General features: G+C 41.3%; 1 protein-coding gene across 1 annotated transcript in view; it reads right to left on the bottom strand.

Annotated features, from left to right (window-relative positions):
* The window catches only part of LOC142664179 (alpha-2-macroglobulin-like protein 1), a 57,794-nt gene extending 45,035 nt beyond the window's left edge, over positions 1 to 12,759 (bottom strand). The window contains exons 1-11 of the mRNA XM_075843203.1: positions 12,580 to 12,759; positions 10,598 to 10,781; positions 10,110 to 10,269; positions 9,919 to 9,971; positions 9,036 to 9,056; positions 7,462 to 7,618; positions 6,240 to 6,324; positions 5,281 to 5,431; positions 3,161 to 3,269; positions 2,210 to 2,316; positions 500 to 664 (exon numbers count right to left, since the gene is read on the bottom strand). Coding sequence (XP_075699318.1) covers positions 500 to 664; positions 2,210 to 2,316; positions 3,161 to 3,269; positions 5,281 to 5,431; positions 6,240 to 6,324; positions 7,462 to 7,618; positions 9,036 to 9,056; positions 9,919 to 9,971; positions 10,110 to 10,269; positions 10,598 to 10,781; positions 12,580 to 12,704 — 1,317 coding nt within the window. The 5' untranslated portion in view covers positions 12,705 to 12,759. The remainder of the gene's footprint in view (positions 1 to 499; positions 665 to 2,209; positions 2,317 to 3,160; positions 3,270 to 5,280; positions 5,432 to 6,239; positions 6,325 to 7,461; positions 7,619 to 9,035; positions 9,057 to 9,918; positions 9,972 to 10,109; positions 10,270 to 10,597; positions 10,782 to 12,579) is intronic.
* Between the last annotated feature and the right edge of the window lie 6,264 nt (positions 12,760 to 19,023).

The raw sequence follows: 19,023 nt of genomic DNA, 5'->3' as shown, positions 1-19,023 counted from the left end.
ACGATGCAAAAAACAATAATTGCCACAGTTTCGCGATGCTTTTATCTGCCCTGTGCTTCACCTATAGAAACCTTACAGCCAAGTGGTTCTTGGCCACACGTCAACTACCGCAGCTTGGCTGCAGCGTATATGGGCACCGTAAGAAGTATATAAATGGTCCTGGCTTTACACTTTAAAAAATGAGCTTTTACAGCCAAAAAGATCTATCATGTGACCCCTCGTGACAGTTCTAATAGGGTGAGCGGGTCCGGATCAGTCTTCTTAACTTAAACAGTAATCTAAGAGAGGCGCTTGGTGCCCTGTAGCTGTGACACGGATCCTGAATGCAGCCACATTAGTTTGCCCTTGATGCTCCTTTAATGCACAGGCAGCCTCCCGATCTACCAAGGGAATACGCGCCATAGAGACAGGCCATGTGGCTGCCATGGGAGTGAGGGGCATAGCCCAGGTTGTCTGCATCCCTTCTTATAATGATTGATGAGTGCATAGTGAGACTTACAAGCACTGACACCATGTCATCCCACGTGGAGGTGTTCACGGTGAAAACAGCAATTCCCTCTTCATTTGTCACTGACGTCAGGTTTAAATCCTCTTCTTCAAAGCCCAATACCAGGTGGACAGTTTCATTCACCTTCGGCTGACTTTTTTCATCATTGACTTTCAGCTGTGGAAGAAGAGACACATTTTCTGCTAACAGTTTCTCTATTCTCAACTTTATTATTTTTATAATCCTTCAAGAAGAAACGCTCTAACTACTGACTGACCACAGTAGATCGCCTAGAACGATCATATGAAGGCACGGCACATCATCGCTACAGCAAGGGGATCACAGACAGGAGGGGAAACCATGAACTGCCGGCACTGGAGGAGTTGGGATTAAACAACGAACGTTAGGCCAATCTAACATGGCCATAAAAAGGCTACATTTAGTGTAAGTAACGGACAGTCTCAGGTCTATTTGTCGGGCAGAGCATTCATTTACATAGCGTTCTGCCTTAAAATAGAGGGAACAGCAGAACAATCATTTCTGACCTGCACTGATATTTATGATCGACGCATGGAAGGAAGCTGGAGGTCATTGGTTTGAGACAGGCTGACATTATTCAGCTATTTATTACAGCAGGACATTACTGGAGCCTGGAGAGGGGAATAATCACTGGGCCCCAGGTATTTAACCCCTAGACCACCAGCTATTTGAAAATGATCTCCTTTACGGCCATAAACCACTTATTTTACAATAGCAGCAACAGGTTGTAGAGTGAGGCAGAGACATGGAAGATCAGGAAGAAATCCAAATTCGGTAAACAAATACTCAATATCAGTTTGTAGAGTAAGGCAGGAAGCACAGGAGTCTGGCAATCCGGAAGTGCAAGGGCTGGACTTTTCTAAGAAGTCAATAGGGTGAGACCAATCAGGCAATCAAGGCAAGGAAAGCAGAGAGGCAAAAACCAGGAGACGCTAGACACTAAATTCACCATTGGAGCTGTCCAGCAACACCTGTAGCTCAATAAGAAGAACTACTGCCAGGGACACCGGAGTTTCTGGGTTCAAATCCTAAAGGTTAATATTAACCCCTACTCCATCTGGGGTTTAACTTGTAAATCCTAGACCTAGGGATTGGACTATTAGACCCTTCACCATCTCCAAGCAATGTTAACATAAACTTCTAGATAATCCCATATTTACCTATTAACCTCCCCTCACTGCCCAAGACAAACTGGAATATCTCCAGTTACCTCTTCACTACCCTAGACATGCAGGGATTTCACTATTAAAATGAACCCTGGCGGTATTCTGGTAACAAGTGCATATGTATGTGTGTTTATATATATGTGGCTTTTATAAGTTCGGCCTTATGCGCAAGGCTCAGATTTGTAGAGAGCCGTAATAGGGCATCCATAGAAATGCATTGGGTCTTTACTGTACCTCTGTATGCCTTTGATCTCTTACAGCAAGATACAGTTTTTTTTTCTTGTGGATTTTGTCTAAATCTGAAAATTTTGCTTCTAGGGGAGAATAGCTCTGCGCATACATCACCGGACAGAGTATTGAATGGCAGCACAGACTCTGTAGGTCACTCTACAGCCTGCATACTGTGTGCATTAGGCCTAACAGTGTATAAAAATGCCGGACGGATGACCCTACTTTACTTTTTCGCCCAGGGTCCTATTTTCTATAAAACCTGCCCTGCTCATTCTTATCTCTTCACCTTTGCATTAAATGGGATTCCTTTTTGATAAAAGTCAGGAATTTCCTCAAACAGCATTTTTAGGTTGGAGGCAATGGAGGTAACAGCTGATGCTTTTGCAGTGTAACCTGCGAATAGACAAATATAGAACATTACAATTATTTAGATGAGATAGAAATTGGAGGATGGTAGTGTGTAATCCAGAATCATATCATTTGCAGGCATATTATTTAATTTAGGTTTTCATTATACATTTTTTTTTACATATTTGTGTTTTTGCTATCCATGTAAAAAAAAATTTTTTATATTTCAGATTTCACACTAGTTACTGGAGCACACACAATAGGCTGATAGTTCCTGCTTTCTGCTGCTTAGTTTTCAGCTTTGCTGTGTAGACTGGGACATGGTCCTAAAAGTTGTTGCATTTATATTAGAGGGAAGGAGATTTAATGACAGGTCACAGCTCTACTATACTGCTGGAGGCCTAGATAAGGCAGCGTAATAACACTATACATGCACATAGGACTCTGTATGCAGCTCCCCTGCCGCTTCCTAATCTCTGAAGGAGAGGGACTGTTCATCACGTTTGAGGGACTGTGATAGTCCATTGACAATGCTCTGAAAATTAACTCCCTTTCATTGCAGCTGCCTAAAGCACACACACCCTGCTGCCTGTGTGGGTCATCTGCTGTCTATACATACAGGAAGGAAGTGTGTCTCTATTATGGCCGCCACAGAGAAGTTTTTAAAAAACAAAAATAAATAATTAAAAAAAAAATAAAAAAATTATATATATATATATATATATATATATCTCAAGCATATTATCTTTCTCCTATAGACTAAAGTTTAATTCATTAAACTAAAATTAAATACATGATACATTCCCTTTAAGAATGATTTGGATGTTATTCTGCATTTTATTAATGAGGTCATATAATGTAGTAATTGATTATTTACAACATAACTCACCAGAAACGTCCTCTGTCAGTAGAGCTTTGATTTTTAATAGCATATGTGGACTTGAGACATTGAAAAAAGCAAGGTCAATCTCTCTTGATAGACATCCTTTGTCATCAGTCTAATGAAGAAAACAAAAAATGCGTAAAAAGTTGGTAAACAGGCATTATTGATTTCAGTTACTTATGTAGCACCAACGTATTTATGCAGCACTGTACAGAGGTCCTCTTTTTACTGTCCCCATTGGGACTCACAATCTAAATTCCCTATTGGTATGTTTTCAGGAGGAAACCAGAGTACCCAGAGGATACCCACACAAACACAGGGAGAACACACAAACTCCTGACATATGTTGTCCTTGGATTTGAACCCAGGACCTCAGCACTGCAAGGCAATAGTGCTAACCACTGAGCCACCATGCTGAGATAGACTCAAATAAAGAGATAATGGTGAAGGACAAAAAACAAATAAAATAAATTTTCTAGGACATGAATAGGAGGCGCTTCAGTCATTAACATTCATGGTATAGTAGAATATGTCATAAATGTCTGATAGGGTGTTGGTCCCAACTCGGTAGAACGAGGCATTTCATGACTTGCACTGGCTTGGCTGTTCTTGTAGTTTCTACAAGGGGTCCTTCCTTCTTTATGAACTGGAGAAGCCCTCCACCTGAATCCCTTATATAGAATACTGAGAAAGTTTTCCTCGGATCAAACAAAATCGAATCTCTTTATTTTTTCTGGCTGCAAAACCACCAATAGCACAGGCAAGGGAAAAAACTTTTCTTAACTTTTCAAAGATTAAAGGGGTTGTCCACGCATGGACAACTGATGACCTAGCCACAAGTTATGATCGGTGGAGATCCAATATTGCTGTGGGGGGGGGATGTTCCAGACCATGAATAATGGGGGAGAGTGACCTGTTTCCACACCTTCCAAGATCCTTTCCACACCTAAGAACAACACTGCTCGTGTTTAGCCTTCCCTTTCCATCTTCTACTACTTTTCTTGGCTGACATTGGGTGCTTTGCTTGACCCAACGGGGGTCATGGGAGTCGGGACCTAAGTTGTCCTTTTAGACAGGGGTCCCAGTGATGGGATACCCACCTAACAGTAACCAGACTACCCCATAAATGTCAATGGTTAGTACCTTTTTAACAATTATCTAGCCCATCACTTTTGATATTCCTGGTTATTAAACATATCAGATCCGTGTTTTACACATAAATGCCCATTAGAGTTGGTATTAATGGATTAGTAAAGTAATACAACTGAAAAAATAGACTGGAAAATGTTGATACATGCTTACTTTTAAGAATTTACTTACGGCAAATAAGAGCATAAGCAAGCTAAAAGGGGCTGTATAAGAAAACAAAAAAGTTTTATTTTTCATAAATAGCGCCTTTCTTGTTCATGGGCTGTGCCTGTATTGCAGCTCAACCTCATGTACTTAAATGTGGTTGTTACCTTTCCAGGGACAACCCATGGACAGAAGTTCAATCTCCAGTGATTGCCATAAAATCTGACAATGTTTTCTACCTTGTTACCCTCAGGCGGCCTAAGAGCAGGGACTACATTGGTCTCAGTAAAAAGAACTAACAAGAGTAGCCACATAAAGAGGATAAAGGAGGTGAGCAGGGACTATACTTTTCTATAAAGCCAGGTGACTTTGTGACAAAATGATAGCTCCATAGCTGCAAATAATGGCTGCTTTAACGGAGCTGCTTCTTGGACCCAGCAACAAGAGGAAGAAGAGTTCAGGAGCAGAACGGCCTGACATAGGAAGAAAAAGTGAATTTGTTTGGGCGAAAGCACTAGTGGATTTACAAATCTTTTTCGCATGAATGTATTATCTGAATGCTAGGTTAATAAGCTGAGCAAAAATGTTGTTTCAAAACTGCAGTAAGACACAAAGTCTGAAACCAGGCTTAGGTGAGTTAAACATAGGACATAGGAGGACTATGGCCACTTTTCAGCTTTTGCATTTCAGCTGCAACTTCGAACTTCCCTCACGGTTGTAGAATACTATGATGATCTAAGTTCGGCCAATAGAACTGCGGAGTGTCTAGATGTTGCGGCCATCATATAAATGCTAGAACGGGCCGGTGTGGTTAGTTTTTTATTTCTACTTACCTGCATTCCTGTTATCTGCTGGCAATTATCCATATTTTTATTGCCACTGTCTTCCTCATCAAGATCCAAAGAATAAAAGTAAAAGGACTGGACTCTTTCATTACAGATAGTGAGTTCAATGGATCCTGACACTGGCTTTCCATATGTATAACTGAAATACGCAGAAGAAAATTTGAAGATTACCGATCTATAGCATCAAAAAGAAAATTGTATTTGAATAATATTTTTGATGATTCAAAGGGTCTATCTCAAGAAGACAACTCTGTCCACATGCCACATGAATCTCATGGAGGATGTCTCCAGCTTGATTCCCCGCAATATTACCAGAGCTCTCCGCCACTATGATAGAGCCCAGCCATGTATTATATATCATTCTTTCATTTGAAAGGGGGCCATGTAATACTAAAATGTTTGGTTGGCCAAAACAAGCGTAATTAATATCAGATCTCTGCTGGGGGTTCTCAAGATCCAGACCTATGTCACGTCTAGTTGAGACAGCTCCTTTTCCAAAGCCTCTATTTAGTTAGGGACCCAAATTCATCAGTGACAACCTTGTTCCAACCAGGTCAATTTGGCAGGCTCAATAATAACTAAACTAGTTCTCCACTGTGAGAGCCCCACAGAAGAGCCCCCCAAAAATCCTGATAAACTAATGACTGCCTGAAGGTAAGGGTGTACATACCATGGCGGTAGACCATGCAGCTGTTATGGATAAAGGGGGCACAGTCCTGGTGGGTCCCATGCTACTGGGTTGCCAGAATCTGTGGAGGACTCTTCTCTCTATAGGAACTGTATTGTTAGCAACCAAGGAGATGAGGAATTGGCTCATCGAAGGGTGGTAAAATAATGGGGGACCCACTTTGATGATTGCTGTTGGGCCTTTTCTCATCTATGTATGTCACTGCCTGGAGGTATATTTAAAATATATCTACAATAATTTATGAACATAGGACTAATACCTTCCACATACTTTCACGTTAAAGGATTTATCCATCGCAGTGACCCAGCGTGGAACATCAATGTTAAGGCTGAATGTCTTTAGAACTGAAGTGAAAAATTGGATTATGAGAATGTGGCCGCAGCAGCAATAGTACAACCATGTAATTCATATGCAAGGGTAAACTCATATTCAATGTGTTTCTTTCTCTAGATTTCCAAAGAATACAATACATTAAATAAAAAATCTCCATACACAGTGAGGTATATTGGTCAATGCAATTGCATGAGTTTTCCGGTGCAACTGCGTTCAAAAGAATAATATTTATCAAGCCCCTCACCACTTTTTTTGGCACCTGCAAAGTGTCGAAAAAAGTCTACATGGGTTTCAAGTAGTATGCTGTGTGACATGAATAAATGCAACCTGGCATAGCTTATACATAAAATTGTATGTATGCATCATGTTAATAAATACGGTGCACCCTAAAACTCTCTTCTGGTCATGTGATGGACACACAGGTGTACCGCTCGTTACAAGACAGAACTCTGATAACTGTACTGTAACTGTAACAAGCCGTGCACCTGTGTATCCACCACAAGACCAGGATAGATTTTGATCATCTGGAAGTATACAATGAAGGCTCCTATTGAATGACAGCACAGACAATGGATAAACTAATATATTTAAAGGGGTTGTCCATGCATGGACAATTGATGATCTATCCACAGGATAGGTCATCAGTATATGATTGGTGGGGGTCTGACACCCGGACTCGCAGCAATCCGGTGCTCTGGCTGCCTCCAGCACCAGATGTCCATGCCGGAAGCAGATGGCTCCGGTCACGGAATAGCGGCCGAGCTGCAGTTCTGCTGCACAGCCACTAGTAGTAATCTGAGCCATCTGCTTCCGGCTCCGAATACTGCGTACCCAGCATTACATATAGCACCCGGAGGCTGCCGGAGCAGCTGATCGGTGTGGGGTTCGGGTTTCGGACCCCCACCGATCATATGCTGATGACCTAACCTGTGTATCCTTTTAATGGATGTTAGTGAATGTATCAACTTCCCACTTATCACTTTTCATTTTACATTATAAGTACTCTATTTGTCACTACCGTATTACGTATATGATTACTGAGTTCTCCTTAAGTATTACATTTATTTACATAGTATGTAAAATTCTAAAAAGAACCAAAAATTCCACAATAATAATTTATAGACTACAGCAAAAAATATACATCTTACCATATTCAGATACAGAAAATAGAGTTTTGTATCTGTTGGGTATATTTATGATGTAATCTCCTAGTGGTAGCTCATTTGCCAATGGAAAACTTAAATCTGCAATTCCTTGGTGTGGGGAGACGTCCAGCCACTGTCCAATCTGATTATTATTTGGATCCTGTTAGTAAGTGGACACAAATTGCTCTGATTCAATATAATTATGTGTAAAGGCAACATGATCTTGTGGTGTTTTTCATGGAAGGTAAAGTGAGCTCACTCATGGGTTTCTCATTGATTCCACGCCTTATTGAGATAAATGGTGGTGAAGGAGCCATTAAAAAGGTCCCTGCACCTCTGTTTAAACAGCTGTCCATGAATGGCCTTGTTTACTAGAAATAAAAGTTTTCGTTTGAGTTTTAGAAATACCCTACAAAATAGGCCTTTGTGGCTTTTTCTTACCCCTGGTTAGGGATGGATTTTCTATAAATGTCTGTTTACACGGGTGGGTCAAATGATCGATCGTACGAATACTTGTTTCCGATCATTGGTTGTGTAAATATGTCATCGACCTGCTGACAAACAAGCAAACATACGTTTGTTGGCTGATCGCATCTTTTACACTGGCTAGAGAATTATCGTTTTTGGGCAGCACATCTCCCCATGAAAGCAGGGCATGTGCTGCCAAGAACGTTAAAACTGAATGGGGGCGAATGCAGTGTAATTCTGTCCGACTATATCCGGCTATGGTGGCTGGTTTGATGCACATAGTGCACAATTTTGTCATCCATTGTGTCCAGCTGAGGCGTAATACAGCTGGCCAGAGGCAATTGATATCTCTGGACCCAGTCTAAGGATTTTGGCCTAAAGCACCGCGGATTGTGTGCCTAGACTCCTGTATCTGGGGTTCTCATTTCAGTCACAGGGATCCAAGGTCTTAACAACTGAATTACATTCCCATGGTTAAACTCACTCGGGGGGTCACATCACATCATTAGGTCTCATGCACATAAATGTAAAACAGTGGCCAAAGAAGTCTATGTGGCCGTACTCTACCTCTGTATGTCCCCGATAATATGCCAGGTCTTACATGTAGAGTTTGAAGTTCACTTTGCCTTTGAACCGCCTTAAATGCTAACTACATTTTTTAAAACTTTTGACATGTCACAGTGACATGTCAGAAGTTTTCATTGGTGCGGGTCCGAGCACTGAGACCCCCACCAATCACTAAAGCAAAGCAGCAGAAGCGCTCGGCGAACGAGCGGTGTACGGACTCAAAGACTTTCTAATGAGCACGTACACCACTCCGAGGAAAGCTGAGGAAAGCCAAACAGAAACTAAGTGGCACAACGCTCAAAACTGATCAAAACTTCTGACATGTCACTATGATGAGTATTTTAAAAGTTTAGTTATACTTTAAAAGTACTAAATTAAAAATCCCTTTAAATGCAGAATATGTAAAAAGCATATTTTTTAACATATACAATATAAACATAAGCACAAACATAAGTGTATCTGTGCCTGCATGTAGGAAAACCATACGATATATAATACCAGAGAGCTCCAGAGGAGCAGGAAGAGGAGCTGTTAATACTTACAATCAGTTCCACCACTGGATACTGTAAAACAAATTGTTACACTATTAAATGTACTATTTTACATAATTACAGTTGCAGCTAAATAATTAACATGGCCCTGAGGCGTAAGTTACTGTCAACAAGTAACATATGTGTCCGAACAATGTAGTGATATTTGCCATTTTCCTATGATATTTAATATATTTTCAGTATTGTACACAGTTCCCAATCTAAATACCCTCTGTCACACACAACTAAAGTCAATTGCATAGGAAATCAACTGATTTATCAATGTTTTTGAAGTGTAGTTAGAAACGGTTGAACCTGGAAAAAAAATGGCAGCTCAGGGAGTCCTAGTTCTCAGGTACTGTATGTTGTGGCCATGTATGACATGCATGAGAGGTCGCTCTTAATCGAAACAAATATGTTTTATGGAAACCTAGAAATGCTCTTACTCATAAGTTTCTAAAACCTTATTATATCCTTGGAGACTGACCACTCATATTCATCCACTTGTCCATTGAGAATGGATAATAGGACCCTCTAATTCTTCAGATTGATCGGGTTCCTAACTACTGAGCATCCCGAGGGATCTAGATGATTTTTATGATATGTCTGCCTAACACCAAACTCTGTCATCACAAAAGTTTCCAGCGTAGGTTTACAGAGCCTCATTAAGATCCATTGCTCAACATTTGAGAAGATAGGAAAGATACCACAGTGCCCCCACAACAGAGTAGAGAGGAGGTCTATCCATAATGGTTGGGCAGAGCACTCAGTGTACAGCTGTGTCATCGGACCACCTTCCCCTGGGGTCTGCACATGGACCAATGTTAATGCTTATACCATTATATTCATATAGCTATCCACATAAGATAACATAAAGTGTGGCTAAACATCTCACCTTGTCATTTTTAGCATGGAAATTCCTGTCCAGGGATATAATACGGAAGTTCACTGAAATGAAGAAACTTGGGTTGTCATAAACTTGTGTAATTGTTTCACCATTTTTATTGTTTGTCGATAAATAATGTTATAAATTATGACATCCGAGAGAGATTGAAGAGTAAATAAGGTGTGAATGTAGACAACTACCTGTCTGGCCAGGCTTATAGTTCGGTTTATCAGTCTGGATGAAAGTCATATCAGATCCTCTCGTGAGCATGATCTTCTTGGTCTGGTTGATGTTCATGGTGTCTCCATGAGCAGAAACATGAAAGAACCAGACCTCTTCCTTTTCTACCACAGTGGGGAGCTAAGTAAAGGCAAAGGGTTATTTGAGGAGTAACAAACCTTTCTATACAAGTACAATCATCGATTCCTTATTTCATATGCTAAATTTGATTTCTTATTAATCTTATACCTCAAAGATATATAGATTATAAAAAGTTGTCACAGCACAGCCTTCCTTCACCAAAGGCAAAGATTTAGTTTCCCTCCCTCAGCCATGGATCTAAATACATTGACCAAGGCAGAGTGGCCTGTTGGCATCCCCCCTGGGCACATGCCTCGATAGCCCCCTGATATCTATGCCCCTGCAGTGTGATTAAGGTCAATGGTATATACAAGAGTACCGCACTCACCTCAAAAGAATAACATTGAAAATATTTGGGGGTTTTGATCGTGTCCTCTGCCACCAACACGCTTTTCTGTTCTCTCTTTAACTCCATTTTAAGCTGTAGCTCTCCGTTCAGCTTCAGGATAGTAATACATGCTCTCTCCTCTGATGGGTAGATCATTTGAGCAGGTACTGTGATAGCATAGTACCTCGAATGAGATGAAAACATAACCTTCATATAAAGAATGGTTTCACACTACTTCTTGTATAGAAACATATCTAAGTCAATATACGCCATGGCAGCCACTTAAATTAACAAATTAAAATGAGATTACAACATAAGAATGGTAAAGCGCTGCTCATTTTGCATTTATAATAATATGTGTTCATAGATATATATATATATATATGCACCCACAGTTGCAAAAAGGGATGATTATTGTCTTTCGGACCATGGGTAGCAGTATTTCTCCAACAGAGCAGTTTGTGAACTGTTTACATGCTGCTCTGATGACAGTGTATCGTGAGTGGACAAATGGCACCATTGGGAATAACCGACATGATAACTGCAGAGCACCACGTGGCATCGATGTGAGAGGTGAATGTCGGCTACAAAGGTGCGTGAGGGCCAAACAACACGCTACAGTGGAGCAGCTCACCGTGAAAATCAACCAGGAGGCTACCAGACGTGTGTCTAAGACAACAGTTCAGTGAACCCTACTGCGTATGGGGCTCTGAAGCAGACGGATGGTCACTGCTCCTATGCAAACAAAGGTGCATCGGAAAAAATGCTTCAATTTCCATGGCAGTATCGGATTTGGACCACCGATGATTGTCAAAGGGGTGGCCTTCTCCGTTGAGTCACGTTTTCTGCTTCATCGAACGGATGGACGTTGGAGTGTCAGGCAAGAAACATCAGAGAACAATCACCCTGTAACCATTGCTGGAAGAACACAAGCTGGTGGCGGCAGCGTTATGGTCTGGGGAATGTTTTCATGGCATTCTCTGGGCCACTCATCCATGAGGAAGGCTCTAAACCGATTTGAATCTTTCAGCAAGACAATGCGACATGTCACATGGCTAGAAATGTCCGTCAGTAGTTGGAAGAGCATGAACAAGGCTTCCAAGTACTTCCCAGGCCCCTAATTTGCCAGACTTGAACCCAATTGAGCATCTGTGGGACCACCTCGATCATCTTGTTCGCTCTGTGGATTCTCCCCCACGCACCCCCCAGCAAATGTGGGATACATTGCAGTTAGTATGGCTACAGATACCTGAGACAACCTACCAGCACATTATTGAGTCACTCCCCGCTAGAATCCCTGATGAGTCTGCCAAAGGGGCAGATTAAATGCATAGGGACATGCAGGGATTTTGGTAGGGTTCATTAGGGCAGGGTTCTTGTCAGGGCAACTACTACATTGGCTACTTTAGGGTACATACCCGGACATATGCAGGGTCTAATCTAGGTAAAAATCTATATCTTCACAGATCATACACTGGCCATTGGATCTATTCCTTTTACTAAACCTCAATTGGATGGTTCGATTTGTTTTTGAAAAACACAGGCTTGATAAAAACCATAAATAAATCACCAAATACAAGTGTGAACATAGCCTCATCTAGGGCATTGTACCACTGTGATGTGGCATTGTTTAAACCACCATTATGGTATTTATAAATGGAGCTGTGAGACAGACCCCATTGATTTTAATGGGAGATAAGCTGCGGTTAGATATGTCTGGCAGCAGCTTATCTTGCTCTCCCCATTGAAATACACATGTGAAGTATGTTGAGTGCACATATTTAGGAGGAGTTTGGAACAGAAACATGTCAGCCAAGTGAATTTTCGCCTGACAGCGATCTAATGTGTATGGCCAGCACATAGAACAGTGTGTTGGGTGCATTGGTATTAAGAACATTATGTGGGTTACTTGCCTGAGCTCATGTCTGGATTTTGTTGGAGCCTCAGTGTAAATAAGCGAATAAAAATATCAATCAACTTACGGTTCTGAGGCTGATGCTTTTTCCAAGAAGAAGCAGATGGAGACACATATGGACAAGAGGAAAAGCCGCATTTTGGAACAATACTCTCCGACCTTTTTGTGAGAATGCACAAACACTAATAACATTTGGGCTTTGCAGAATATTTATCTGTCCCCTGCTGTGGCTTTGATGAAATCGCTAGAGGACATGAGGTCTTTCGTGTTAGGGAGTTTTGGCTTAAGGCTTACATTGCAACACAAGTTCATGACCGTTTGTTTATCTGCTGTGCTGACAGAGGAAACACAAAAACTAAACTATTCTGTATTACTCCGGTATGGGATGGTGCCAATGTGGAGCTTTCAACATATACAGCTCTGAATAAACAGAGAACCTTGGGTAAGGTCATTGTAAAGGTTATTGAGTGACATAGTGGTCAAGTTTTATTTGATCTTTGAGCTTAGTGTTTAGTATAGATCATTAGGGGCAATCTGTCAGAACACAAAAACAGAGGCCCACGGACACATGTGGGGCCACATGGGTTAATTGCCACATCCCTTCGTCTTTATTTCCTTCTTTCTATCATTTCGGAGTGTTATGGTCTCATCTCATTTTCAGCATTCCCGCTCAGCAGCAAGAAGACCACGAGTAGAGCAGCTAACTGGCCTAATGGGTTTTGGCGGGAAACAATATTCAAAGCAGCCGCTTATTAGTGGATACACGGCTCATCAAGCAAAGGAAAAAAGGAGCAGCTCCTCATAACTCTTCACTATGATGCTGCGGTGGTCTTTATGCACTTTAGTCTGAAAGACTAAGCTTACTTTGTACTTCATGTTAGTTAATAGCAGTTTTATAAAGCAAAGTTATTGAAATGTTAAGAAATAATGCGGCCAATTAATTGCTCCACGTTGGTGTTCTAGTGTTTTTGATTTATGGTGTCGTGACGCATATTACCTCATGTACCACATATATGTCATTTGTAACTGATCATTTTTTATAGATTAACACAGCACATTTCGCACCATAAAAAATGAAATCTGTTTCTCTGTAGGATAATGGCCAAAGGGAAAGACAACATGTTATAACTCCAAAAAATGGATTTCTAACTTCTGAGAGAACAAGCAGCTGACAGACTATATTTTTTGGTTGCTGGGTGGACTCTGATGATGTCACCGCTAAACTCTCAGTCCCAGCTCGTGCAACAGCTCGTGCAATGGTAGGTCAAGAACTGCGTGGTGGAGCTCCTCTGTAATTGGGTTATGTAGCTGGCATGATAAAGTGAGCATTGTGGCTGGTATTGTAAGTGGATACTTTTGGGGGGCAGGACTGTGGCTGGCATTTTATGGGCACACTATACTCGTTAATGTCTGGATTACTGTGGCTGGCACTTTAAACTGTGTGTGTGGTTAAAAGAAAGCATCAGAGGATGGATTTAATATGGTGGGGGTGACTCTTTTCTTTTTTACTACATAAACCTAGAACTGGCTTCGACACCATTGCTGCTTGTGAAGATTGATGACGTTTATTATATAAACTATCATTAGTATGGTGGTCCCTATGGGCTTTAACCTGAAAGACTCTGCATTCTTTGTATTTGATGTTAGTTGAGCAGAACACTATATGACATTACAGAACACTGTATGACATCACAGAACACTGTATGATATCACAAGTATTTAAAGTTCTAAAACTGAAATATCTGGGGCTACGTGAGTTTGACAGCGTGCAGAGGATCCGTCAAGGTATGTACTACAGCAATTCACTCAATGCTATCAGGCCTTGTTCACACATAGTGCAGCTGGAATGTGTAGTGATGTTCAGAACTCCAACCATGAACATTTTTTTAGGAATAAAGCCAACCTGGTGATCAACTGATTGCTCTTGGCCGACTTCTGAAAGCCTCAGCTATCATCTGTCAACGCTAGGGGTGTAGTAGATGGAGTTCATTGAAGTAAATGTCCATGTAATACAAGGATGGTTGAGTCTGTGGGAATCGCTGATACTCAGCGGCTTGGCATTTAGATGGCCTAAGAGGGATATGGAAAGGTATTGTCTTGGTGATACAATCCCTTTTATGCACCAGAAATCGCAGGAAATGTGTGAAATATGTTTTTGCTGTGATTCTCAGGACATATTTTTGTATAGACTGTTCTTTACACAAATCTAGACAGATTTTCTATAGAGAAAGGTGAATTAACGCATGTAAAATTTGTACATAATGTACATTTTTACATGTTTTAATCTCTCTGTTGAGTTTTATTTTTCTTATTAATATTAATGGGGAACAAATGCCGTAAAAATGGTAATCCAAAAATAAAGTGATTTAAAGATAAACCCATTCTCTGGAAAAATTTGAAAATTCACTAAAATGCACCAAAGATGCTGGCATCAAAATGTAGCGTTACACGGCACAAAATGAAATCAATGGGCTACCATGTAATATAGGGTCATGCCGAGTCCTCCAGACTGGTGGTTACTCTGTACAGCAGCACTCCACTATAGCTAAAAGAAAGAGGTCCTGAGCAGGGGGCTTCCCTCTATGATATCTAGATGCTCTAATAGGGCTGCCCTGATGGTACAACCCGTATTAAGTGAGGCTCCATTTTTGGGCAGTTTTACCCATATTGTGGGACTTCTGTAACAGAAATACTTTGTAAAATTCCAGAATTTTTTTGCTAAAATTCCTGACTTCTTTTGGTATTGGAGGTGACTGGGCACTTGCAGTTTATTGCTGATAGGAATTCCAGTATAGATTCCTGTTTTGTCCTTTAATGCATAGAGCAGTAGGTGATATGTATTAAGACAAAAATGTCCCTTTACATTCGTATCATGACTTGAACATTTATCTCAATATATTATTCAGTACTGGTATATCGCAATAAATCTCTTAGGCCCAGTTCACACAGAGTTTTGTTGACAAGCAGAAATAATCTACCTTAAAATTACTTCAGGAATTTTGAGGCAGATCTTGTAGAGCCAGCATTTGATGCTTTTTTTCGCGTTTTGTGGCTTTTTTTGCCTGTTGTATCTAATGAAAAAAAAAAAACGCTTCAAACGAGCGCTGCAGGTTTTTGTTCTGTATCCCAATGATTTCAATGGAGGGTCAGAGGCGGAAACCGCTCGAAAGAAAGAGCATGCAGCTTTTTTTTTTTTCTTCCACAAGCGGCCAAAATGAATGGGGGGCGAGTTGGGGCATTTCTTGGTGCTGATTCCAACCCTTTCCGCATCAGAATCAGCGGCAAAAAACTCTGTGTAAACTGGCCCATAATGTCTACTGTGGGGACTTATTAGATAAGCAGAAAGCTGCTAAATCAATGGTCAGTAAAAACATAAATGGTTTCTGATTAAAGGACAGAATTGATTTAATTAGAGTGTAAGCTCTTAAAAGCAGGGTATCCATAATTATATTACAACAAAAACTGTCCTGCAATTTTTTTTTTTAAAAACTAGGTAGACTAATAATAATAAAAAAAAGAAAAATTTATATATATATATATATATATATATATATATATATATATTGCCTTTAAAATGCAGTATTCTAAAAGGTGAAATGTTTCTTCTGGACATCAAGGTCTAAGAGAACCTGGCCAGACATCACAAGATACATGACATCATATATATTACAGAACACTTTATGACATCACAAATATGTCAAGTTCTAAAACGGAAACAGCTTGTGTCACACAAATTTGACAGTGTACAGAGGATTGTTCCAGGTATGTACTATAGCTCCTCACTCAATACTATCAGGCCTCCCTCGTTCACACATAGAGTAGCTGTGGATGAAGTTCAGAACATCACCTATAAATGGGTTATCTCTTATGACAACTTTTTTTTTCTTTTAGGAAAGAAGCCAACCTGATGATCAACATCTGAACGCCACAGCCATCGGCCGTTATCACAGGGGGAAGTTGTGGAATGCTATTCAATGTAGTGTTACATGGCCGTCGATTGAGTGAATCCTCGAGTAATACAAGGACGTCCGGTCCGCCAGAGCAAGATCAATGGCTCTTCACTCTGGCTGAAACAGGGCCGGCCTCCTTCTATGATGTTCACATGGCCTAACAGGGCATATGGAAAGGGGATGTCTTGTTGAGACAACCCCTTTAATGCACCAAAAACTACAGAAAATATGTGTGAAATGTGTTTGTAATGTGATTGTCAGGACATCTTTTTTGGAAATACCGTTTTCTGAAATGTACCAAGAATGATTTCTATAGGAAAAAAGTGTATTAATGTATGTAAAATGTGTACATATGTTTTTATGTTTTTTATCTTTTGCATTTTTTTCGTATTCATTTTTATTTCCTTTAGGAATCCTAGTATGGATTCCTGTTTGTCCTTAAATATATAAAGTGGTAGGTGATATGTATTATAGTTTTTTTTACATCTAGTAAGGATTGATGGCCTATCCTCAGGCTAGGCCATCAGAAGCCGATTAGTCGGGATCCGATCCCCGCGACCCCCACTTGTCAGCCGTTTTGAGGGGGTGCAGCGCTCGTACAAGCACGGCTTCCCCTTTATTTCTTCTTGCTCACTGCGAATCGTCGACACGCAATTTGCGGCGTTTCAAAGGTATTGTGGCCTTCTTCTACTATTCACTTTAATGGGAGAAAAGGCTGCAATACCTGTGAATCGTTGCTACATCCGAGTCGATGATTCACAGTGAGCAAGAAGAAATGAAGGGGAAGCAACGCTCGTTTGAGCTTTACGGCCCCTTCAAAATAGCTGATCGGTGGGGGTCTCGGGAGTCGGACCCCGACCCATCAGCTCTTGATGGACTATCCTGAGGATAGGCCATCAATTTTTACTGGCTGGACAACCCCTTTAAAAGGGTTGTCCATGGATTTGAAATTGATGGACTAACCTTAGGATAGACCATAAATATTAGATCGGGGGGTCCGAATCTCTGCACCCCCACCAATCAGCTGTTTGAATGGGCCGCGGCGGTCGTACGAGCATAGCGGCCTCTTTATTGTTTACATCGATTTCATTTTTGTTCGTTGCGTCTGTGCAAGATGTTGCAGCATTGTCCCATGAATGTCACGGCGTGTGCAAGTATGAAGAAAAAAAAATGAAATAGATGTAAACAAATCTAATATTGATGGCCTATTCTAAGGAATGCAGCTTTCCAAAATGTTCCATTTCTGTTCTGGACAGAGGTCTAAAACACCCCATCCAAGAAATGGATAATTGCTATTTCACCTCTTGCATCAATGTTGTAAGTTTGACACCATGCACTGGACCCGTCTAGGTATGTACTACAGCCATTCACACTCAATGCTACTGTTCACACATAGTGTAACTGGAGTTCAGGACTCCACCATTAAACCTAGTTGTCTCACCATGACAACTTTTATGGGAATGGTGATAAATTGATTGCCGTGGTGCGGACTTTTGAAAAATACAGCTTTCAGTTATAATTTCTGGAGGAAGTTGTGGTCAGTTTTACAATGTAGTATTAGTTAAACTTCAAAGAACTACCTCAAGGCCAGAGTCTCAGGAACGAGCTTCAGGTAGTACTTGGCCAGGGGAGTCCGGCCTGGGGATGCCCCTGACGTCACTGTCCATAAGTGGCAGTGATGTCAGGTACTTTCGACTATGTAGTCCCTAGTCAGAGCATCAGTAGCGCTCTGTCCAGGGACTCCGGGACTGGAGAAGCCCTTGACATCACCGTCCATATAAGAACAGTGATTTCAGGGCTCCTCCAGTCCCGGAGACCCTGGCCAAAGCACGTCCGATACTCTGCCCGAGGACTCCGTAGTTGAAAGCACTTGACATCACTGTCCATATATGGACAGTGACGTCAGGGGCTCCTTTTATTGTCGAGTCTCCGACCAGAACATTTCTGATGCTCTCACCGAGGACTCGATAGTTAAAAGCCCCTGACATCACTGGCGTAAGGGAATGTTCCAGGAGTGAAATTCCTGGCCAGAGTGATGCCGACATGCTTGCCGGGATTTCCAGCATCTCAAAGTTCCTAACATCACTGTCCATATATGGACAGTGACGTTAGGGGTTCCTCCAGAAGTGGAATCCTCGGCCCACAGGCTGGGGATTCCAGCATCTCAAAGTTACTAACGTCACTGTCCATATCTGGACAGTGATGTCAAGTGCTCTTCCAGGAACGGAATTCCCACACAGAGAGTTGTCGATGCTCTCGCTGGGGATTCCAGCATCTTAAAGCTCCTAACGTCACTGTCCTTAAATGGACAGTGACATCCAGGGCTGACCCAGTCTCAGAGTCCCCGTCCAGAGTTCTTCCGATGCTCGGGCCAGGGACCCCAACATTGTAGCTCTTGACATCACTTTCCATATACAGAAAGTGATGCACAGGAGCTTCCTTACATACAGCGCCTCACGTAGCACTGTGCCCAGGGAATTCGGGCGATGTATCCCATTATAGCCTATACAGTAAGATATGTCGCTACCTTCCATCAGAGGTATATGTTGCGACTCCACCCG

This window comes from Rhinoderma darwinii, chromosome 11 (genome assembly GCF_050947455.1).
Source record: "Rhinoderma darwinii isolate aRhiDar2 chromosome 11, aRhiDar2.hap1, whole genome shotgun sequence".
NCBI lineage: Eukaryota > Metazoa > Chordata > Amphibia > Anura > Rhinodermatidae > Rhinoderma > Rhinoderma darwinii.
The sequence above is the reverse complement of the archived record's forward strand: the minus strand, read 5'-3'. Positions and strand labels throughout refer to the sequence as shown.